Source organism: Ornithodoros turicata, chromosome 4, assembly GCF_037126465.1.
Source record: "Ornithodoros turicata isolate Travis chromosome 4, ASM3712646v1, whole genome shotgun sequence".
Classification (NCBI taxonomy): Eukaryota; Metazoa; Arthropoda; class Arachnida; order Ixodida; family Argasidae; genus Ornithodoros; species Ornithodoros turicata.
This window is the reverse complement of record NC_088204.1, coordinates 13374035-13398221: the sequence shown is the minus strand read 5'-3', so window position 1 is coordinate 13398221 and position 24187 is coordinate 13374035. Positions and strand designations below refer to the sequence as shown.

General features: G+C 41.6%; 2 protein-coding genes across 2 annotated transcripts; one reads left to right on the top strand and one right to left on the bottom strand.

The window, feature by feature from the left end:
* Window positions 1-452: 452 nt before the first annotated feature.
* Window positions 453-13649, bottom strand: LOC135391098 (RUN domain-containing protein 1-like). The gene is made up of 17 exons (XM_064621194.1): window positions 13464-13649; window positions 12821-12973; window positions 12604-12748; window positions 11947-12036; window positions 11759-11866; window positions 10000-10152; window positions 9775-9865; window positions 8984-9039; window positions 8783-8875; window positions 7875-8005; window positions 7131-7236; window positions 6939-7034; window positions 6415-6525; window positions 5930-6022; window positions 5700-5797; window positions 4386-4480; window positions 453-3780 (listed from the first exon to the last, which is right to left on the bottom strand). Exons 2-17 carry the CDS (start codon window positions 12964-12966, stop codon window positions 3674-3676), a joined length of 1719 nt encoding a protein of 572 aa, XP_064477264.1. The 5' UTR covers window positions 12967-12973; window positions 13464-13649; the 3' UTR covers window positions 453-3673.
* Window positions 13650-13934: 285 nt separating this feature from the next.
* LOC135391099 (PDZ domain-containing protein GIPC1-like) lies at window positions 13935-23581 on the top strand. Its single transcript, XM_064621195.1, has 5 exons — window positions 13935-14550; window positions 19824-20193; window positions 20605-20729; window positions 21207-21288; window positions 21815-23581. Exons 1-5 carry the CDS (start codon window positions 14251-14253, stop codon window positions 22000-22002), a joined length of 1065 nt encoding a protein of 354 aa, XP_064477265.1. The 5' UTR covers window positions 13935-14250; the 3' UTR covers window positions 22003-23581.
* Window positions 23582-24187: the final 606 nt, after the last annotated feature.

The following is a 24187-nucleotide window of genomic DNA, read 5'->3' as shown; positions in this document are numbered from 1 at the left end:
ATATCTTACGGAATTTGAGAGTGAACATTGTTTTCTCGCGATGCGAAGTAACTGCTGAACACACACACACACACACAGAGGTGTGTTGGGTGTGTTGTACGATTCTCACCGCTGTCTGTTTTTTTCGACGACTGCCATGTTGCAATCTTTCATTGTTTTCCCCATTTTTGCTTACCTTGAAGCTAAAGAGCAAGGTTGAGATGGAACATGCTGACAGGAAACAAACAAGAAAAAGTTTTTTTCAGTTACACCATTGAGTTTGTTTGTTCCCTGGGAACAGTATGCTTTATAGGACAGGGATGACTCAAGCCCCGTTTACAATCCCAGGAAAATACCTGGTTTTCACACAAAAGTCAACCCAGAGAGAAGGTTCACGAGCCTTCTAAAAAAAAACTTTTGTACAATTTTGTAATGCACGCAACGGAAGACGATTTGACATCAACACCTTTTTGAACATCATAAAGTAGTGTTTTAATACATCTCAAATGTTAATATAGTATTTACACATTTCATATCTGGACATGTCAGAATAACAACCTGGTGTTTTACATAGGGTGAACTCAAAGACAATTGACATGTTTTGTTTCACGATAGAAAACTCTTAAATGTTGCTTTGCATCCAAGGAATGGGGGTCACATTGCAGGAGATCATCTTAAAAAAAGGTGCGCGTGCACGATATTCAGGCAAAATCAGATCCACGTTAGATATACTTCTTTCACAGAAATGCATTGTCTTCTTGCATTGATGTATAGAAGCTTCGAATGCAACAATCATGTCAGGTAATATTAAAATGCAATAAGAACAAAAAGGACTAGACAGAAATGCCATATCACAACTTCAACACTATTATAAAACAAACACGGCTCGAACTTGTAGAAATCAACAACATGTGCAACATAAAATAATGTTATACAACTATCTTATGATGAAGGGATGTGATACAACCTATAAAGCAAGTAGCACAAAAGAAGAGGAACCACATAAGTAGGAAATGAATATTACTCTGGCAACATATTTCACATTTGCAATGTATGAGCAGTAACACATCGTTTTCCGCAGAAGTATTCCTTAGTTGGGGGCTTGTCGAAGTGGTTGTATGACACATTTACATGTTGCAAATATTCTTACATTTGAACACCCCCTACCCATTCATAAGGTCATACGTACGTGATTTATGATTATCCCTGTCCATGTTTCTGCCCAAAGAAGGTAGCTGCACAAGATGCAAACATGATTCATACAGAAATGTTTGAAAGTAACAGTTAAGTGCTTCATCATACACTTTTCTCACGTATGCAAGTTGGTTCACTTAACACGTGTGTTGAAAGCTACATACAAACTCGAAATGCTGACATGAACTAATTTCTCACCAACCAATTGTGTTTGATAACTCTCATGTAGAGTTCCATGTGAACAGTTAGAAGCATGATAGAGACCAAAATATGAAAGTCAAAACTGGTTGGGACTGTGTACTGTGTACAACCAGACATTTGGCAGACGTGTCTTGTCAGCTCGATGCTATGACCGAACACAGAACTCTGGGATGCACATGATGTCTATAAGGTATCAACTTGGAATGTAGTTTCAATATGCAAGTTTGACAACTTAAAACAGTATGACATGCGAACATCTCCACAGCACTTTTAAGGCATGTGGACTTCTTTCATGCCCGTCGGAAGGGAGTAAAAAAAAAAAAAAAAAGGAACTCGCATACGTCTTTAAAGGGACTACGGCAACATTCCCCCAAAATCTGGAGCTCTCGGTGTAGAATGCTTCTCAAGGATGACCTTTATCTGAAATTGCCATATTGCATTTGATGCAGGTGCAGTTCATGCGCAAAAAAAGCAACGAGTGCCCCCCCCCCCCCCCTTCAAACAGGTAGGGGTTCGAACAGTTAGGCATAAAACTTGATTTAGTAATTATGTCTTCTTCTCAATCATATATGCTTCTCGCATAAAGTAAGTTTCCAGCCCGCGTGTACAAGTAATCAGCGCCATCTCACGGCCAACACCGTGCCCCACATGAACACCTAACCTCCAACCTGTTCCCGTAAACTGGTGCGGCCTGCGCACAAGTCTGTACGGTATACAGTTTGAAACGTCCCTACTAACAATCACGTCGAGATAACCGTTAGTAAAAATCCCATGTAATGTATTTCATAGTAGCTTTGCACTCATCCTCAGCGCTGCAGAAATACTCCTTCGAAAACAGTTCAGAGTTCATTTTCCTTAATGAGCATTTCCTTCTAGCAAGCACTTCCAAGCAAATCACTTCTTATCAGTCATATTTTCTGGGGTGCAATACACTGGGTGAGCATCATTATTGATTAGATTGATTATGGATTACGCGATACAATACTGATGAAAGTTCCACTGGTACGTAACTACATGCATTAGGTATTTCATGAACGTGATGAACACATGTGCTGGAATTGAAACATCTCTCACAGAGTTGCTTGCAAGTTAAACTCACATGGGAAATCAGGGAATGGTACTGGAAACAGCTGATAAGCATAGCATAAACATCAGCATAAACAGCATAAACATCAGAACTTTTACAGATCTTCGAAACATTCCTTATACGTTCTGCTACTTCAGGACTGAAACTAATATGCTGACAAAATGTGTTAAAACAAAGATGGAAAGCGATATTAACAACGTAAGCATTGTTAACAAACTAGCTGCCCGACAGACGGTACCTTCGATCTGGTCCGCCATAAACATGACCACAGCCAACACTGCTGAAAGTGGATTAAGGTCGAGATACACAATTTCACATGCGGCTAGTTTGATAAGGTTATACCTGCACATCAGGTATTTGTAGTGTTTTAAAAAAATAAAAAACCATTGGAAACCGAACCCCTGATATGCCTTGAAGTATGAGGGCCAATAGTTAGCAGAAGCTAATACTTTGCAGCAACGTAAAAACGACTAAAAGAATTAGCAAGTTCTACGTAAAAAAAACTACCGTATGTACACACTTGCATAACGAACGCACCCCCAACCTGGTCGCCCAAGTGCAGGTAATATTTTGTCTGACTCGTATGCTTCGGAATATATCGGCTGTTGAGTGGCACTCGAGTGTTACGATCTAATTTTCGTAATTCGGGTAAAAACAGTGCGTCACGTATGTGGGTAATATTTTGTCTCCTTATGTTTTTAACTGACTTGTATGCTTCGGAATATATCGGCTGTTGAGTGGCGCATGAGTGTTACGATGTAATTTTCGTAATTCGGGTAAAAACAGTACGTCACGTATGTGGGTAATATTTTGTCTCCTTATGTTTTGAACTGACTTGTATGTTTCGGAATATATCGGCTGTTGAGTGGCGCTCGAGTGTTACGATCTAATTTTCGTAATTCGGGTAAAAACAGTGTGTCACTTATGCGGATAAATAAATCTGTAACACCGGTATCAAAAACTAATCAGTGTAATGGCCGGTAATTCCTGCCCAAAGTAGACTACGCTGGTGCCTATCAGACATAAAAACCTAAACCTAAAGCAATTCATTGTAACCATTCCCTGCGGCACACTGGGTCCACAATATGGCCCCATGGCTTGGACAACATCCAGTCAGTCCAATTCACCGTGTCTTTTGGCAACGTTTGAAGGCCTTTGATAGAATCTTGCGACACAGGGCCTAGCTGAGCACGGGTAATTCCTGAACCATGTTCAAAAAGCATCCTTGATGTTCTGTAACTGTCTGATAGCTAGATCCACGGGCAAGTCAAAGTCAAAATGTGTCAGGCGATCCAGTGAATGGAGCGCATCTTCAAACCCTGCGTGATAAAGGTTCCTTCAGTTCACACGTTGTAGAGCAATTCGGACACACACAAGGTGTCATGCAATGACCTACACAATAAAGATTTACAACATCTACAACACAATAAATACATATAAGTATACATAGAATACTTTTTTTTTAAGTTAAAAGGTGCCCACAAATGGAAAAAGCTTCAAGATCAAAATGACTCTAACATTGTGTCAATATTTCAATGGTGGCTTTTGAGTAAGAAGAATGCGTTTATAAGGTAGTTTAGTACAAACTATATCATACTAAAATATTTGTGTACTAATATTTTCTGTTTAAACTTTAGTAATCGCTCAGAGCCCATTGGGCCTCTGGGGCCTCCTAAGCTGGGCCAGGGGCCTTTAATGTGGCAGACTGCACGTAAGAGTGACACTACTTTCGTGCATGACCAAAAATTTTTTTTTTTTTTTTCACATGAAAGGCACCATACTAACTTCAACATGACTTCTGAGTGCCTGTAACATGTTCAGAAGGATGGCATCAAACTATACAGTTTTTATGCAGACATTAGAGGCTAAACATCTTCAAAAAGCCTGCAATCTGATTCTCCAGTCTGCCAAAAATGACGCGTACCTGTTTTTCGTACGTAACTCCATGGCATGTAATAATGTTCCACAAGCCCCTTGCTCTTGAACATGAGACGTAGCCACTGCACCAACTTCTTCTCACTGAGTATTGCAACAATTCCGTTAGCATGGTGAATCGCACTAGCACGAACGACAATTTCACGTGTGCACTTCGTAATTTGGCATGTAATCGTTCCATGTGTGAGGAGAATCATCTGGGTAGATTCCTACCCAAGATATTTACGAAAATGTGAAATCTCTGGGCAAGAAAATTGTCGTCTGCTATGGTAGTAACCATACTAGACACATGCAAATAATTGCGTACGTGAGTTATTCAATGTGCCTTTTGAAGCAAACAATGTAATGAAAGAGAAAAATACCCGAATGCTTCTTGAAGATTCTGGAAGATTCTCAAAGCTATAAGGAACGTGTACAGATCTATGTGTAGCTATATGTAATGTAGTACTAATCCAGTAAAGTAAAATATGCACTGATGTACTTGCAAGCACAAGTCGCCGTCACTAGCTGTGCATTAGTGTGGCACACTCTCCTATGTGCATTAGGACATATGTTCACTAGTGCTATTAAAGGAGCAGTAAAATATTTAATTATTTATAATTTATTTAGTTATTTATTTAAAATGACATATAAGATTGCTCAAAACCCTTCTTAATTAATCATGCAGTTGATTTAAATTAGTCAAGATTTGAAATAATTTTTGTGTTTTTTTGTTTGATAAACAAACTTTGGTATTTTACTTTACTTGATCTGAAAGTAGCATTTCATTGTCATATTTATTTATTTCCAATATGTCAAAGGCCCCTACAGGGGCATTACATAATGGAGTGGTAAGTTGCTAGTCAGAGATTATAACAGAGCCACAAATTATCAAAACAGTTATCAAAGCACCAGGCAGGAAGATGTAATAATAATACTAAGCACAATCAATACCTTAACAACAGAGTGAACTAAATGTTGTCAAAATATAACAATTTATGCAAGGATGAGTAACGATAAGGATTGTAACGATAGTGATGGTATGACAGGCAGAATGCAATCAAGTCCTTTTAACTGATAAAAATGAATTCCTCATTTGTACCGTATGGTAACAATGAGCTATATGATGGAGGTGCCCAGAGGATCAGTTATTCCTTGCAGAAACGAGTGATGATCTCTAACTGCAGCTGTGTCACGGGGAAGGTCATTCCAGTTTCGAATTACACCTGGTATATTCAATCCAAAACAAAAATTGACTGCTTACACTAGCCTAGCATATTAAGTTTAGCAATGAACTGGACAGCCATGGTGGTAAGGTACTCACTTGAGTGCTGCACAAACAAAAGCTTTGAAATGTGAATCGTAGCTTCTTTTCAGTGGCGTGTGGCTGCAGATTATGTTATGAATGGCTCCCAGTAGTGTCTGCAATCATGCAATGCAGTTTAATTCACACTTGCTAATAATTACTCCATAGGATATCCCATCATAAGATCGAAATGAAAACCATATGACACACTCTGCATAAAGGTATGGCACGTGTCATTGATTGCAGACCTGTTTTGGTGTGACAATTGTCCCCCCTGCCAAATCGAGGTTGAAGCTTTCGGACAGCTTTCTTGCTGGTGATGCATTGTACTGGATTCCATTCTGCAATGAACGATATCAAATGCATTGTTATTAGGCCTTTGTGCCTTTCAGGTTTTACTTTTTTTTAAATGGAAAGGGGGGGGGGGTAAAAATAATGTTTTATTTGAGAAGCTGTAAAAGAGGGTAAAATGGTGCGATATCGGGTGGAAAAGCATATTTTTAGAACACAAATTTTACAAAAAAGCGCTTTTACTGATTTTGACTTTGGCAATTTTGTTTTCGGGCTTTTGCGAATTCTACCTGAAGTCACGACGATGCAAACAACGACGAGGGGTAAAATCGGGTTTTATTGTGTTCAACCTTAAAACACAATGCTCTAAATATTATAGAGGAATTATGCATGTGCAGGTAGGTTTAAACATTAATTACCATGCATGGCACTGTATACTCACTTTGATTTCGTAGTACTTGAGTATTAGATCCCAGGCATGCAGCAACGATGGAACACTCGCAGATCGTAGAACAAAACACCCTAGCGGTACAATACTGGTGCTCTGGCCCACCTATCAATGAAAATCGTGGGCATCACAGGAAGTATTCTTTCGAAGACTTACTATTAGGGCTCTGCGAGTGCATAGTATTTTTAAAACCGAAGCGAGTACAAAGCGAATAGTTATACGATCAAACCGAAGTCACATACAGCTTATGTACAGACTTTTGTATAAAGCAGCACTCACTTTGTTTTATACCCTCACTTCTAGCACTTTCTGGGCTTATGAGTGTAGCTTAGGGGCTATTCAAATATATTCGGTTTGGAAGGGGCATCACCTCAATTTGAAGTTCTTATATACAATAAGATATTCGACAGCATGGGAATTCAAATCGAATACTGTATACAATATTTGCTTTGGTATTCAAAGAATCTGAATATTTTCACGGCCCCACTTATTATGTTTGGAAGCACGTGGTGGTGTACCTGCATAAGGCCGTGCTGAATAAGGTCCCTCAGGGCCGCAGCAAGGTCTTTCCTGACGGCTGTGGTTAGCTTCTCATTGCAGAGCACAATAGGGCTCTAGAGGCCAGCAAAGGAAAAGAGAGAAAGAGAAGAATTCAACATTTAAAAACTGTACACTGAAGTGCTAATTTGCGAGATATAAAAGTTGCTTACATCTTCAGAGTCACTAGTATAATCACTGTCGACACATTGAGGTTCCTGCTTTGCAGCCAGGGCCAGTACTTGGTTCACAGCCACTTCAAGTTTGGCCCGCATGTCTCTGAAACATAAAAAACAAAACAAAAACGTATAAGATATATAAGGTCCTTATAAGATATATAAGATTCTTATAAGATATACTGCATGCTTTGGCACTGTTTGAAACGCTTTTAAATGTATAGTAGCTTTACAGGGCCATTGTTGGGAGTAAAGATATGGTGAATCTTCATGTCATGTGGCCTTACAAAGCTATTGCTTTAAAATAATAATACTGGTAGTATAGTAGCAATATTGAGGATGGTGATGGCATTGGTGATGGTGGTGAGTGAAACAATGAAATACACGCTGGCAATTCTGGCTGAAGGACCAGTCTATCATAAGACGAGACTGTTCAAGACAAGTAATACGCTTTGCAAGTAGGTCAACTGTCCGCGCAGCTCCCCAATTTCCCTCTCTCCCTTATTTCCCATAGAGTGACTTCGCTGGTCCCTTTCCTGGTCACTCAGTACCATGCCGGTCTACAAACACCTCCTTTATCGCTGCCTTGTGAATGAAGAGACACATTGTCACATGGTTTCTCCAAACACTGCCCTCTCTCACACGCAGAGACCAGCTCTCGTAGTGCATGACTTGCGTAGTGCATTCCACATGACTTCACAATGCCATTTGTAAATTCTGATTTGGACTCTGATACCCTACCCCCAATGGTTCCCTTTTGGGGTCTTCTTCATGAGGTTCTTTTGGAAATTCTGTTTCCCGCAACCAAACTGGGCGAAGGCGAACATCTGCAGCAGGGTGAGCATGCGTCGCAGGATTCGGTGCTGGGTTTCCTGGGGAGAGGAAACTGGTTAAGAACAAACTTATCCAGCGTATATAGCAATATTTAACGTGATTTCAACACTGCAAATAAGCTTGCTGTAGTGCCGGTGAAACAGCGAACCATTTTGGCAGCATTGGTTTCAGTGACGCAGTCATGCAGGAAGCTAGACATGAGTAAGGCCCTGTATTTTCGGGTTTTATGTTATTTCAAAATCGGGGGAGGGGTGTAAAAATCGGGTTCTATTTCAAGACCGGTAAAGGAGCGTAAAATCTGGTGATATGAGGTGGGAAAGTAAATTTTCGGGGGAAAAAAAGTGCTTCTCGCGTTTTAGATTGACATAGGATGCAGAACAGCTGTGCCGAATGCACAATGGGTAAAAACGGGTTTCACCCTAAAACACAGGGCCCTAGACATGAAGCGTACCAGAAATGTGAGAACAGGTACTGCATGAAGCATACTTAACCATAACGCAGTTTCATTGGCTAGAGTCGGAGCGGAGCCGCATTAGCGGTGCACGGGAACAATAAAGGGAGAGAGTGCTTGGGCCAAGCCACTCCTGTTAGAAGGGAATCTGTCATGACCCAGATGCACTGGCTCGGGATGCAGCAAACCTATGTATGACAGATACCTGCCTAACAGGACTGACCTGGACAGGAGGCTTAGCACAGGCCCTCTCTCCTTTCATCCTTCCCAAGCACCGCTAGGGTGGCTCTGCTCCAGCCCTGCTCGATGTAACTGTGTTATAGTTAAGTATGCTTCGAGGTGTACTTTGACAGGAACGTTCTACCTGGCTTTCTTTGTGAGCACGTCTCAGCTGTTCCTTGTACGAGCGTGTGCGTGTGTAGCATTCAGATGACGATTCGGATGCCACTGGACTGGCCTGCGAGTGGGAATAAGCTGTGGGCATCTGTATACATGCTCATAGTGCAAAGATTGCTAAAGCAGTTTCCACAGTAGAAAAATAAATGAAAGGAGAATTGTGACGTACCTTGCCATGTACTGGGCAATTGCAAGTGCACCTGGGTTTGCCATCAGATCCTTCTCCTGAGATGAGAGGTACGCAAAGGCAAGCATGAATACACTTCAGGGTCATGTTTTGTTGATCAATCTAGTATTGATTTGAGCCCAATAACAATGAGCTCACAGCCAGGAAAGGTCAGCTTGTATGTACAGGGCAATATGTTAGGTTGTAATATGTGCCAAAAAATATGTACAGCTTTTTTTTTTTGTACTCGATGATACTGATCTTTGTGCGTCTTCCAGGCTTTTTCAAATGTATAACGTTTTTATTTCTTAATGTAGCGCATTGGAAACCTGCTCACATACTATAGTTAGGGCCTGACTTTTTCGGGCTTTACTTTTGGCCAAATTCGGGGGGTAAATACCGGGTGATATTTTTCATTTGAAAATTTGGGTGTATTCGGGTTAAATCCCGTTACGGCATATTCTGTCGTCAGGAATTCGGGTGTATTCGGGTGATTTTTTTTTGTTTAATAAAAATTTGTCTTAACATGGAACTAATGTTTAGCAATGTTATCAAACTTTATTTTAATGCACGCTTATGAGTGTGCCACGCGACCCAGATGTTTTCGGGTAGACTCGGGTTAAACCCGAATTTTACAGATTTCGTTCGGGGGGTAAATATCGGGCGGATACGGGTTTAACCCTAAAAAGTCAGGCCATAGTTACAGCTCTTCAGTGGCTCTTACGACTATTACTACAAATGGTCTACACTATACTGGCATATCACCCCAAGCAGTCGTTAGTGGGTTAGTATACCTTGAATGAATTGAATGAAGCGCTCCAAGTCTGAAACCTGGGTCTTGAGCTGAGACACCAACTGCTCTTTCATCTTCACCGGATTCACCATCTGGTGATGACCCGACATTCGTTGAGCAAATATTATTGTAGCGGAAAGTGAGGAAAGAATTGTGCAGCACAAGGTGTTAGTAGTGTTAGTGCACAGAAACAGCGAGAATTTAAGAGATTGCAACGGTGGCTAACCTCTCGGATCGCTCGGTCGATGTGCCGCCGAAGGTCGTCCGCGTCCAGAGAATCAAGCTCATCCAGATTCAGTGGAAGTTTTTCTTTCAGATGTTCTATTACGACCGACTGTCGCTCTAGGAGCATGCTTGATGGCAAACCTGCCTCTCCTGTCTGTGAGAGAAGAGAGGAAATTAACTAGGGATGGGCCAGGATAAGATGAGCGTGGAAGGATGGGTGCAGGCACAACTAGGGATAGGCGCGGAAGGGAATCTGAATCCCAGTGCCCAAAACGGCGAATCGAATCTTTTGAACCCACCAACCATGTTTTGTTTGTTTCTTTTGGAAATTGGCGACCTCGGGGGTCCGCCAAAAGCCTAATCGGCCTAACCACAGCATAGAACTCTGACATTGCAAGTTTTAAGTAACATGGTTTTGCTTTTGATTGTTTCTTAGTTTTATGGAAAGAATTCGGGATCCTGAGTTTATATAATTGCTGTAGTCAATAAACAACACATTGTATGGGTGTGTTTTCCCCCTGAAAGTGAACTATTATTTAATTTGTTTTTTTGCAAAGCTATCAAATTCTGCTTCAAAATACTTTCCTGTAGAAATGTTTTTTTTTATCTGGCTTTTTAAAATCTTTTTAAGCTCTAGCTTTTAAGACAGGATTCAAAAGATTTGAGATTTGTGGGTTCGCATAACCTTCCTTGGATTCGAAAAATTATTGATTCGTCCCACCTATAGAATTAACCTAATGGAAAAAGTGGACATTTGTTAGGGTCCCATAGAGTCAAATAAGTCATAAGTCAAATAAATAATAACGTCACCGCTTATTAATAGCAAACCGCTTCCAGTCCTTCATCTGATGTAGGTACCTTCTTCACAACTCATGTGAGGACTTTAGTCAGTCATCATTGTATTTTGAGTTTCAAAAATCAATTAAACTAAATCAAATCACAACAAAGCTTGGGGCTTTTCTATTTTATTTTTTTTTATTGCGTGTTAGCGCCGCGAAGCAACTGTGGCTATGAGCGGCGTACAGATGTGGACAGACGGAGAGAGGACAGCAGGAAGGAGTGGGGGACAGGGGGACTAGTATGCGTCCTGGGCCGACTTCAGGGGGAACTGTGCCGACATTCGTCTGGAAAGTCTTCGGAAAACCCAGGGAAAACCTCAGACAGCACAGCCGGCAGTAGGATTCGAACCCACCACCTCCCAGTCTACAGCACGACCTTGGTTACCACCAACGAGCGGACGCCTTAGCCCACTCGGCCATGCCGCTGGGGCTTTTCTACAACAGTTCTTTTCTACAACTGTCTATGTGTACACAGTACCCAGTGTACATTTAGTGGTTAGGACATTGAAACTATCACATATAATTCACTGAAATGGTCAAGCACTTAGGCACAGGAGAGTCAACAAGTGCCAGCACTCAACCCACTGCCTTTCAGGCATCCCCCAGTGGTACACTCTTCTTGAACTGTCTTAGCTTCAATGAACTATAGGCGATGAAGGCATTAAGTGTAAAGAGCCGCAATTGGTGAGAAGTTGCTGGCAAGCTACATCAACTGCCACTCTTTAATCAAATGGCAGTTTAGTAGAATGAAAGTTGCAACAGTTACCTGCAGGGCATTGTGAAGTTTAGGTGTTGCAATTGTCCTTTTATGTTTCGCTGACCTCAACTAATATTACATTACTTACGAAGCATTAAGTGTTCTACATTGTCCCTGCAACCCTCCGTGCTCATCTTTACTCTGTGTGTGACGTAATCACGTACCTCGTATGCATATTTTTCGAGGTCTTCCAACTGACCCTTGAGTTGGTCAATCAGCTCTTTCTGCTTTTGTCTCTGTTGTTCAAGCTTCTCTTCTTGCTCTTGCTCTGTCTGCATTAATGTTAGCATACAAATCTTAATGACGGCAATGCATTATTACAATTTCTAACATTAATATTTTGTGTACTGACCTCAGAAAGCAGCAGTCCAACACTTGTTTGGCAGGTGCGCAAGTCTGGAACTCCACGGAATGCAAACTCCTCCAGTTCTTTCAGAAGAACCTAAGCCAGAACAAAATTACTGAGGAGTTGCGTTCTTGTGACACAGCAGAAGCAAAATTTTGGCCTCTCTCAGAGGTGCAGCGTGATGGATGTGAAAGTGTTAGTAGTCCAAACTGCTTTTCCAAATTTTTCAGTATTCAACTACTTATATAAGCAGCAGTGTTAAAAATGCACACCGAGCATCACCGGACCACACTTTCCAGTGTTGGCATTATATATTACTACAATTATGAGCAGCTGTACAGTAGCCAGTGTGGAAACTAAAGTGTTTATAACAATACTTAAAAATTATGCGTGAGAATAACAAAAGCACAAAAATCTCTAAGTGTAATACCCCTGCCACACGGGCAGTCTACAATCATCATTGAAACCAATGGTCACTGAACATGCGCGTACCGCCATCTAGGGTGTAACATGTCAACATGTCAGGGAGCATTGGATCCAATACTTTTTGCGAAGTTGACACGTTACACGCTTGGTGGCACCACACGCGTGCTCAATGACGGTTTAATTCAATGATCATTGAAGACTGCCCGTGTGGCAGGGGAATAAGAGACAAAGCCAAACCTCTTTTTCCTCGGGTGATGCATCAACTATTTGCTTGAGCCGAAATTGAACCTGAGCAAAATGTGTAGTTAGCGCGTACAAAGACGAGTTGAGCTGCTCTTGTTCTTCTTCTAGGTGCCGTAGACGTTCAAACTCACTCAGCCCACTGGAAGAGAGAGATTAGTATTAGTGCTCTCCTCTCTCATCCTGTGCTTGGCAAAAATGTAACAGCACATACCACTGATCGTCATCGTCCCAGGTGTCGTTGTTTGGTGGATCATCGATCTCGCTCGATCCAACGGGAGCCCAGCGTTCCAATGGTGTTTCCTCATCTGGGCTGTCGCAGTCACCTTCGTCGTGACTCAAGACTTGTTCCATACTCATGGATAATCTGGGGGTAAAAAAGCCCACGTGAGAAGCCTGAGAGCACGTTTCCGTGTAAAGATGCCAATGATGTAAAAAAAAGAATATAAATTGTTGTCCTGAACAAGATACGAGCGACATGACATTTCTGGAGCACTTCGTTGCACTGCAGAGCATTATGCTTAAAAGTAGTAAAACCACCCACGCGTCATTCTGCAGTATTACTAGCCTTCCTCAAATTTATTTCCGTCATTCGAACCCGAAATCTGGGTAATAAAAACGGGTGAAACGCCGGCAAAAACACGCTATTCCCAGTTCTCTTGCGCATATCCGAATGCATACATAGTCGAAATGATCACAGGAATGCTACAGCGATCCTGAGCACAAACTTCATCACAATGTGGTCACTCTGCGATAAATAAATAAACCACTGAAACACTACAGAGGAAAGCGTAGATAACATACGAATGATCATTGTTGTATTGTTGATGGAAATGCGAGCAGGAACTGTGACCTACCTATTCGGCTGGTACAATTTCGATAGTCGCGTTTTTCAAACTCTCCGTATCTTTGCTACTGAAGGTTCCTTGTCGAACTTGAAATTGTGCAACAAATCGTGGTTTTGGATAGTCTTTCAATGTCAGAGCTTCCTCACAGATGTTTCTCACTCCGGCAATACGCTATTTTGTTATTGTTTATTTATTGCTAAAAAAACCATGCGAAATTGGTGACGTCACAACCAGTGTCGCCAACTTATTATTGTAGACCTTCCGTATTTGTCACAGATTTGTCACTTGAAGTGCAATGATGCTAAGCGAGGAGCAGAAAATGAACATTGTTTCCAACGTTAGCAAATTTGTACCACAAGTAACCAAATGAGATCGAACAAAGAAAAGCTTCTGATCTTCTCTCACCTGGGTCCTCACCGTTCTCACCGCTGACATCACGTCTCACCTGAACATTCGACCAATCACATTTCAGTGTTACCTCTGCTGCCCTCGCGGTTGTTTGTTTTGTTCGGTCTTTTACGAGAGTCCTAATTCGATGATATACTACACAGGTGGAGTCGGTGCCGTGTTCAGGAAACTTATCAGTGTTCCGACAGCCTTTTGTTCTTCGCAGCAGGCACTGTGATGTGAACCAACGTGCAACAACTTCTGTGACCGCGGCAGCTATTATGCCGCGCTTGTGAAGCAAAGTTTCAAAAGCAAAGAGGATTTTCCACTGTCGCCAAACGGATCCGTTGCGGACTGTCGGAAGTCACGGCGTGTGAACTTTGAACGGAAGTGTCTTCAAATAGGTGACATGCCGTTATTTGGGAAAAAGAAACGGGATTCCGACGTCCAGTCCCAGCAGAATTCTGGTGGGGATCACGAGGCAGCAGATTCACCTCCCTGGACCCCGACTAATCGAGCGGCAAACGGGAGCAGTGGTTCAACACCTGGGGCAGTTTCCGACGGTCAGTCAAAAACTCTGCCCAAGCCCAAATTAGTTTTTCACTGCCAGCAGGCACAGGGGAGCCCCACGGGTATAATATCCGGTTTTTCGAACATCAAGGAGCTGTACCTCAAGATAGCGGAATGCTACGACTTCCCAGCATCCGATGTAAGTTTGATCCCTCAAACTGCTTCACCCCCACCTATTTTTGCATCTTTACATAGATGAGGTGGAGCAGCGAAGGTGTTATTCCAGAAACAAATACGTTTAGAAAGTGCTTGCGTGAAACCTTGCTTTCAGCGGTCTCTGCGTTTTCAAGTTCTGCCTAGCAATAAATGCACTTCCACTGAGATGTTCGCTAAACTTTTTAACAACCGGCCACTGTATAACCCATTAAGACGAAAGGAACCTGCAGTTGGTTTGTGCATAGTTTGGACTTCAGTACTCACTACATCATGTATGTTCCTAAATTGGATCAGTGTTACTCGTTGTAGTTTAATATTTTAGTACAATGCATTTTATATTATATGTCTCTTTCCGTTGAGTTTCTCACTGCATTTGAATCCGCAGCATTTGCATCTGTGCAGATTTTGAAAACTCTCTACCTGTGTATCATCCACTTGTGGAAGCAGCATGCAAATATTGTCACTATGACTAAATCTGTTTTTAGTGGTCCACGAAAATATGAAAGCAGTCATTGTCTCAGATGCAGAATGTATATCTGCATTCATGCCTGGTCTGTGCTCTGAGCCTGGGAAAAGCAATTTGAACTGTCCACTCTCTTGATGAAAGGAGAGATAAGGTGTCACAGTGACAGAATATTTCATGCATAACGCTTTCTTCTTTGTGTGTACTAGTGGGGCTTCACGCTATTTTGCAATTCAGAGGAGGGAGCTGACGTGCCTGCACGTCGCTAATGTACACTCTTTCCCATTTTCATTTAGCTATCATTCCGTTCTCTGTATGATCCCACAATACTGCGACCTCTGAGACGTGACAAAGAATATGTCAGTCACACTTACTGGCTTGAACTAGCATTACTTCATGTGCACGCTCGCAGGAAAGAGCAGGGCAAATTTATACTGACAACATTCATATTCTGTTTTTTTCTTCTTCTTCAATAAATGCGTAAAGTAGAGAATTCAAGTTGTGTCACACTTATGCAACTGCATTGAGAGCAAAAAAAAATCTGAGCCGTGAGACATCTACTGTGACCGACAGCATGATTAACTTGCGGGGAAGCAGCTCTGCAACAGAACCTGTCCTTGTGGATAATCCAGATCGTAGGATATCGGACATACAAACAGCTTCTCTTCCCCCCTGAGGGTCGTTCCACTTTTGGGGCCAAGAGGAGATAGCTGGCGGTGATGTGGGCCAAGAACACCTATATCTGTTGCCTCACCCATCATTCTTCAGGTTTTGGCAGGAACTGTGGCCAGGGAATTATGACGCGTCACCATGAATGTATTGGGAGATAAATAATTTTATTTGGGCACAGTACAATGCTTATAGTGGTCAGTCTTCGAGATATGGAATGTGACATGGTGCAGGTAATCCAGGATCTTAGTGATTAGATCGTGTCAGGTTCTGGCTGGTCAAGCTGTTGGCTGGACGTCAGAGCCTGTCTCCAGACTGCATTGCAAGTGAAAAAAGCTGACTACTACGTATATCCAATACGGTCATCATGACCCCATACTGTGTTGCCCCATTAGCGAGAGTCTGATGAAACATGTACAATAAATCTAGCTATCATGCCAGACACCTCTTTCCCTGTCTGTGGCACATGTACTATTAGTACTACAGCCACAGCGCTGGGATATATTGGAATGCACGTATTTATTTATTTATGTTGTGCTGGGGCATTACATAATGCCAGGGCTAACACGGAAAACACTCTCACATGTATAAACAGAAAGCACACAATTTGCAAGTCAATACAAATGTGTGGCTATAAGAAAATAACTACATTTGGAGTTGGTACACTAGAGGATAGGTATTGGAGAACAGAATAGAAGGATTCGTATATAGAGCATAGTTGCAGCAGGTTGGTACAATGGTAGATAAGACTGAGATACGGGTCACTTGTCAGACATGCCGCGACAGAGAAAACACAGAACCATTTTGAAACGCAATCTTTATTTGTCCTCCGCAGTCTGCGTTGCCCAAACGAGTAATTTTTCTCTTTTTTTCTGCGGTGTGGCGTAGTAAGCGTACGTGAAGTAAGTGAAGTATGGATTGTACAAACGTCATGTTAGAGTGGTCGGAACAGTTTTGTGAAATAATAGCCTTTAACGAGTATATTGCCTCAAAGTGAAGTTTGCCGAAAGACAATGCCCATTGCCATTCGTAATATAAGACACGATCGAGACGTGAAAAAAAGAGCTTCGTTACAAGTATGTTGGCTCAATGTCACACATTGTCTTGCACCACAAAGTTGCCAATGTCTGCTGCATGTCTCGTAACAGCTCCTTTCAATGGATTGGCACACGTTTATCGGAGCGGACAATCAACCTTGACCCTGTTGGCGGGTGCTTGAGTGGTCACTGGCATTCTGAATTGTCTGCGTGTGTAATCTGTGATATACTCTTGATATATCTGAGTTATATGAGTGGGGTGTGGCTGTACTGGATCATTTTCTTCTGTAGTCATGTTCAAGACCAGCACCTAAGAACACCATCTCGGGAGTGCTGTTAGTGAGCCTCCTGACTTATCCTAATTATCGTAAATTATTAATATGTTTCAAACATTATGCTGTCTTCTGATGGTTGAATATAGGGGCAAAAAGCTGCACCAACAATGCCATTCTTCGGTTGAACGCGACTTTTATAGGAAATTGGCAGTGTTCGCTGGCACATGTGCCGATTTCATATTTGTTACATCGCTACTATTTCAAGTGGAGATGGTACCCTTATGGCTTATATATCTGCAGCAAAGTTAAATTGTGGCAGCTATTTTAGTATGTTATAAAGAACAACAGTACTTCTATGCAAATTTACGTGTCTGAACATACTACATATCTCCTGAATTTGCAGTTGTTGTGTGTGCACATTCCAAGTTGAATGTGATTTCTGAAAATTTGAAATTGATATGGACAGGTGAACAGGTATGTAAGTAAGCTTTCAAATTACCCATTTTGAGACAAACTAGACTTCACTGTTCTTTAACATAATTTTTCACTGGTTGTTGCGATCCAGTAAGCTTTAATTCTGCATGGCTTTTGTTGTGAAAATAACTGCTTGCAATTCCCCAAAAAAAAACAAAGCATAATGCTCCAATGATGCAGCCATGCATGCGACATATGACAAATATGAAATCCGACCACTCTTACGATGTGATTTATGCTTGCTGTTGATGCAACACTCATCTTTCCCCTACTAGAAAGTCAGCTCTACCTGAATGATCTACCTGATGGATCTATACAGTGGTTTACCCAGAATTTCTTCCTTGGTGGGGTGTTGGGCACCGCATGGGGGTGTACTTACATACTTTTCACGAAATATTGCACAATCTCACAAAATTTTAGGGGGGTCTCCTAAAATTTTAGGGGGGGGGGGGTCTGGATAAATCACTGGATCTATACCAGCTAGCCTACACCCTTTCCCTTGTTTCGTTAGCTCTACCTGGTTTGCTTCAAGAATGGTGCCAAATAGCATCACTAACATCACTAAAGATGGAAAAGAAAACCCTGCAAAAGCATTGTGGGGTGTACTTGGAGCCAGTTGTGTTTCAGGGTTAACCATGCGTAAAAATCGTGTTTGTAAAACATCATCACTTTGGATAAAACGTGGGAAATGTGAAGCAGGCACCGAGGACTGCAGTCCTCGGTGCCTGCTTCACACTCAGCACTGCTGCTTTACGTTCTTGTTCCTGTGAAATGTGACAAAATAATTTTTTTTTCTCTTTTCTTTTCTTTTAAATGTTCCATCCGAAAATCTGCTCTTGCAGATTATACCTCCCGATCTTACCCTGTTCTACAGCTCCTGAAATAAAATCAAAATTTTTTTCCCCCCCTGATTCTGAAAATAACATAAAACCAGAAAGTACGAGAGTCTAGGTGTGTTCCGAGCAACCAAGTTTAACTTTCAAGACTTCCATCCATCCATTCATCCATGCAGAGCGGTACATTGCGGGTGCCATTCCATTCGAAAAATGCATTGGCCTTATTTTTGTTGAACAAACATTTTGATGCACGGTGCATGTCACTTGTGGTTTACGCGCACTAATCAGGAAATCGACAACAAATACACGGAACACGACAAAACACGGGACTAGTCACGTTTTGAGCCACAAAAGCGCACATGAACAATGTACACATGTGGCATTTTTTGCAATTGTTTGCACATAAATGGTTGAGCATGCGACCAGCCCTGTGTTTCCTCATGTCCCATGTATTTGTTGCTTTCCTGTATTGCTTCATTTATGTGCATACCTTTTACTGGTGCCAGCCATACAGGGTGTCCTGGAAAACGTGTCATTGAATTTTAATTTAAAAAACTACGCCACATAGAATCATGCGGTCAACGGCATTTGTTCTTACTAGGTTTTTGCCACCTCCTGATGTGCATGTCATGTAACTTAAGCTTATTTATGTAAATTTTTGCGAATTGAACTCTGAAATTTGCCAAGTAAAGGCCGCTTTTTACCCCACCAATGTGAAGAGTGTGCCAAATTTACTCAAATAAATGATAATTGACGCGAAAAATTAGAAGAGCTATCGTATTGGGGGGAAAAATAGCTGAAAATCATGCTCTACAGAGTTTGCAGAGGATAGCGCGCGACAAATTTTTCAGTGGAATCACTGTCAGTCCGATGAAAGGAGGTTGGAAAATCCACACGGGCATGGTAGAAAGAGATAACACAGACATAGCTTATTGTGTGTCCGGCCTCGGCTGGGACCATACCTTCCCTCTTCCAATTTCGGGAACTGTCACTTTTTCTACCATCACTCTATGGGCTGCGTTTCCAACCTCCTTTCGTCGGACTGACAGCGATTGCGCTCAAAAAGTTCTCGTGCATTATACTCAGGTGCCCTGAGCAGCATGATGTTCGACTATTTTTCCCCGACAGGATAGATCCTGAATATCACTGGCAATTATCATGAATTTGAGTAAATTCGGCACTCTCTTCATGTTGGTGGGGTAAAAAAGTGACCTTTACTTGGCAAATTTCAGAGTTCACTTTGCAAAAATTTACATAATTAAACATAGGTTACATGACATGCACATAAGGAGGTGGCCAAAACCTAGTAAGAACAAATGCCGGTTATTCCAGGTGGCATAATTTTTTTATTAGAATTCAATGACACGTTTTCTGGGACACCCTGTATATCTTTATTTATTAATGTCCCTTCCCATACTGTCAGTTGATATTGATGGGTTTTTCGAAACACATTGCTGCTCTCTCTGCAAGCGCGTGCACTCCATGTACCCGTCATGTTTCAGATCCTGTTCTGTACACTGAACACGCACAAGGTGGATATGTCACGTCTGCTGGGCGGACAGATTGGACTGGATGACTTCATCTTCGTACATCGGCGAGGTCCACCGAAAGAAGTAGAGATACACAAAGGGGAAGACTCCCTGGGGCTCACCATCACCGACAATGGAGCTGGACTGGCTTTCATTAAGCGCATCAAGGAGGGTTCCCTGATGGATCGCATAGGGTTTGTGCAGGTTGGGGACCACCTGGAGCGCATAGATGAACGTTCCATGGTCAACTGTCGCCATTATGAGGTGGCCAAGGCGCTCAAGGAGATTCCCAAGGGGACCACTTTCACTTTGCGCCTTATTGAGCCTCTCAAGGCTGGATTTTGTGAGTGTTTATGGATGCTGTGTCTCACACTTCTTTTTTTTTTTTTTTTTCTTTGTACGTAGGATTTACATCTTTCTGATTGTTTATGTGGTTGGCATGCAAGATATGCAAGGTGTAATGTTTTGCTGTTATAACTAAAGTAATGAAGATAATCTATTAATTAATTAACCTATACTTAACTTGTCAAATAATATTAATTGAGTTACCTAATAAAGTTATGTAATTATACATCATAACGTGAAAGTTACCAAAGAGTTACCAAGAAGTTACCACGGTTAAAAGGTCCACATGCAAAACCTTACAGACCTCTCCAATGTCCCTCTCCAATGTTTTTTTGTGAACACTTAGATGCTGGCATTTATTTTTATTATGTTTATATATATTATGATTTATTTTTATCTATTTATGCAGCTCATATTGGTCCACGAAGTGGGGGAGCGAGTACAGGAGGTGCCCAGGCAAAGAAAAGTGCACTTGGATCAGGGAAGGAGACTTTGAGGCTGCGCTCCAAAGGTCCTGCCACTGTTGAAGAGGCCGTAAGTATTTGCCATTCCTAGAAATACAGCTGGTGCAAAATACATACTTGTTGTATAGACGCATGCGTAAGTTGTACATTCCAAAAATATTATTGTTGCTTTACACACTTGCATGTGTATTGCAATAGAAATTTGCAAGTGCAAGTATGTAATGCACATGTAATACCCATACATACATAACTGCATTTCTGAATAGGTAATCACTGATAAGATACATTAAATAGTAAACCCACTAAACCCATAATCTCTCTGTCTCTCACATTAAATGGTAATGAAATTAACTGGGAAGTGTGTGTTCAAACTCACGTGGGCATGTAGCAATCAAATATGTATTAGTAATGCACATCAGCATTCTGATGGAAACTGGCTTATTTTGAAATGCTGAGATAACATTGTGGTGCAACTGACTCTGAAATCTTAATAACATGAGTTTTGCATGACATTACGTGACTTTTCTTTTGTTTTTTATTTTTTTAGCCTGACTACGTAATGCAGATGGCTGTGGACAAGGTTAATGCCCTTCTCGAGTCCTACATGGGGATAAATGACACTGAACTGGGTATGTAGTATTGTAGTTCTATTATACCACTGTTACACAGGCAAATTTAAGACCTTAAAATGTGAAAGTTGTAAACAAAAATGGATATTGAGGTCATGCCAGATGGCAACAACAATCCCATCAAGGGGAAATGGAGATATGACAGGAACAGTGATTTACTGCCTTCCGAGCCAGACCGGCTACGCTTGACAGCGGGTGTGAGAACATAATTAATTATAATTAATAATTTAGTGTGCTGATTACGTTACAAGTATTATTTTTTAAAACTATTTTTTGTAATGATGTTCCTCTGGGTGCTATGATCTGTATTTCTATTTATTGCATATTGTATATATCATAGCTGTCTGTGTTTCACTGTTCAAGTCCTGACGGATGTTAACAGGTTGCTAAAAATATATGGTGTTATTTGTGCAAGTTGTTCCAGATTTAAATTCAAACTACATCTGGTCCCCACTTTTTTGGTAAAAAAAAAAAGAAAGAAATGAAACATTCCAAAACCACTCTAACACCTTTTTATCTTGTGCAGCAACTCAAATTTGGGAACTCGGATGCGAACGTCCAAACCCTCATGAATTTGTGACAGCCATTGGGGAGTCGGATCTGGATGCCTTCGGCTTTACGGAAGACTTCCTATTTGACATCTGGGGCGCAATTAGTGACGCCAAGGCGGGACGTTTACCAGCCCCTGAGCCTGTCGCGCGCACAGAATTCTGAAAGAATTGTTAAAGGTGCACCGCCCTCTACTGTAGTATCTCAGTCTGTCGATTATTTGCTCTAGGAGCAAGCCTTGAAGTAGCTTCCACATGTTGAAGTAGAAAGACGTAATGTCGCACAAGTTATTTAAGCAGGTTGTACATTCATTGTCCTAAGTGTGGGAGCTTTGCAGCTAGGAAAGGAAGCTGGACAAGAAAACTTGTGTGACAAGCAGTGTGGACTGTGGACCTACACATTTGCTAGTGTTAATTATGTATGATGTGCTTTTCAGGTTTTGGATGATTTTTCAGACATTCCCCCTGTAGAACAGGCAATTTCGTGTCACGTTTATCATCGTTATATCATGCACCATGCGTCAAGCTACTTATAAGCAACGTTTTATGCTCGTCAGGACATTAAGGCTTTGAGTCTTAGGCAGAGAAACAGCATATGTGTCTATGTCCTACAAGAAAGCTTCATTCAGTGCAGTGATGTCATCTGTACCTTGGGCTTGAATACACACACAGAGTGTATAACAGGCCTTTTTTCTGTGTTTGTGTAGTTGCACGGAACGAATACTGCTGGAAATAGTGAAAAGAATAACACAAATAACAGGCACTTACCGTGCAGACCTCCCAGACAAATCTTGTGCAAGTTTCAAGAATGTGGTGCATACAGTGTGTAAACTCACGTAATTCCCCACGATATTTCGACAGCCCTATGCAGTGCAAGATTTAAATCTTGCCCTTTATGCAATGATCACTGCCCCAAGTCAGTACGTTTTGACATTTTCTATATGTGTATGTGAGCCCTATTTTGACTGTTCTGGTATGGTGTGCAGTAGTCTGTACATATCTTGACGAAAGAATGAAAAATCATTCCACCTTGACAAGGACCAAGAAGAGCTCACATTTTCATAACGAAAGGTTGTTGCTGTTTGCAGAAGGTAATTATTTTTGCAGTGCGTTGATGGAATGAGAAATAACTAAAACTACTCGACATCTACGGTGTGCAACAGGGCTTCAGGTTGGACCTCTATAGTGCTTACAACACGCCCTCGAAACGTCTACATTCCATTTGGACATTCCATTTGGATCAATGTAATACAATACAATATACATGTTTATTTCCATTTACGTATCTGTTTCAATATTGATGACGCGTAGCATGTCCACATGCCTCTCCGTCCCAAAGTAGTGCACCCATAATGTCACATCGCCTGTCTTTTAAGCATTATGTTTGCATTCATATAAGATGGTGTCAACAACATTATGTCTTTCAGCTTGTAGTAGGGTACAAAGATTGGCAGAACAGTTTGAAACGGCCTGTAGTAAGGCCCAAGAATTTATCGATCATATTTTTGTGACATTGTGTGCGGTTTGTTGTATGGAATATCTTGGTACAGGGATCAATGTTGTTAAATCTGTGCTTGTTCTGGTTGTGATTAATCACTGCTGTACAATTGAACAGAGCACAGTGTTGTATATTTTAAACACGAAAAGATGCAAATTGTACTAGTCAGAGCGATGTTCCAGAATTATGAGAGACTCTTTAGGAACATTCCCAATGACATAAAATAAAGTATTTTCAGAACTTTGAACAGTGTACCTGTTTTCATCGTGTGTGGAAAATGTGTTTTCCACTGTGTCGAATGTGTGAAAAATGTGTGAAACACAACAAGGTTTCCACTGTCCTGGGTTGTGGTTCCCTTATGTCTTTCAAGGCTGCGCAGGTTAGGAGGATGTGGCGTATGTCTTCCTCTTGGCCCCCATCACAGAGTTCGCAGTGTGCGTTTTCCTGTCCAAATATTTGATGTAGTCGCTTCTTAGTTAAGAGGGATCCAGTGCGTGCCTGGAACAGAAGTCCGCTTCCTCTGTCTCCATTGTAGAAGTCCTCAGGTGCTGGGGCTTCTTTGTTTTCAGCATATGTCATTAAACTTTGTTTTTTTGTTAAGGATGTGTGCCATTTCTCCTGTTCAATGGTGTCCATTTCTTTCTTTATAATGCGGTTCCAGTGTTGCTCTGATCTAGCGGTGTTTCGCTTCGTGTTGCGGCTATAGATTTTGTCGAACTGGGTGATTCGTTTGATCCAGTTTGTGCGCGTCCCCAGATAACGCACGTATCTAAAGACGCGACTCATATAAGATTGGCGCGGTCCGTGGATCAGTCTGCCGAGATATCGCGTCTTGGACCTGGCTTCGCGATAT

Excerpts from the sequence above, each read along its gene's own strand:
- LOC135391098 (XM_064621194.1), bottom strand. The coding sequence starts at position 12,966 with ATGAGTATGGAACAAGTCTTGAGTCACGACGAAGGTGACTGCGACAGC. Across the intron at positions 11,867-11,946 it reads TTGGACTGCTGCTTTCTGAG|ACAGAGCAAGAGCAAGAAGA; the intron begins GTCAGTACACAA and ends ACATTAATGCAG. Across the intron at positions 7,237-7,874 it reads CCAAAAGGGAACCATTGGGG|AGACATGCGGGCCAAACTTG; the intron begins GTAGGGTATCAG and ends TTTATGTTTCAG.
- LOC135391099 (XM_064621195.1), top strand. The coding sequence starts at position 14,251 with ATGCCGTTATTTGGGAAAAAGAAACGGGATTCCGACGTCCAGTCCCAG. Across the intron at positions 20,194-20,604 it reads GCCTCTCAAGGCTGGATTTT|CTCATATTGGTCCACGAAGT; the intron begins GTGAGTGTTTAT and ends CTATTTATGCAG. Across the intron at positions 21,289-21,814 it reads GATAAATGACACTGAACTGG|CAACTCAAATTTGGGAACTC; the intron begins GTATGTAGTATT and ends TATCTTGTGCAG.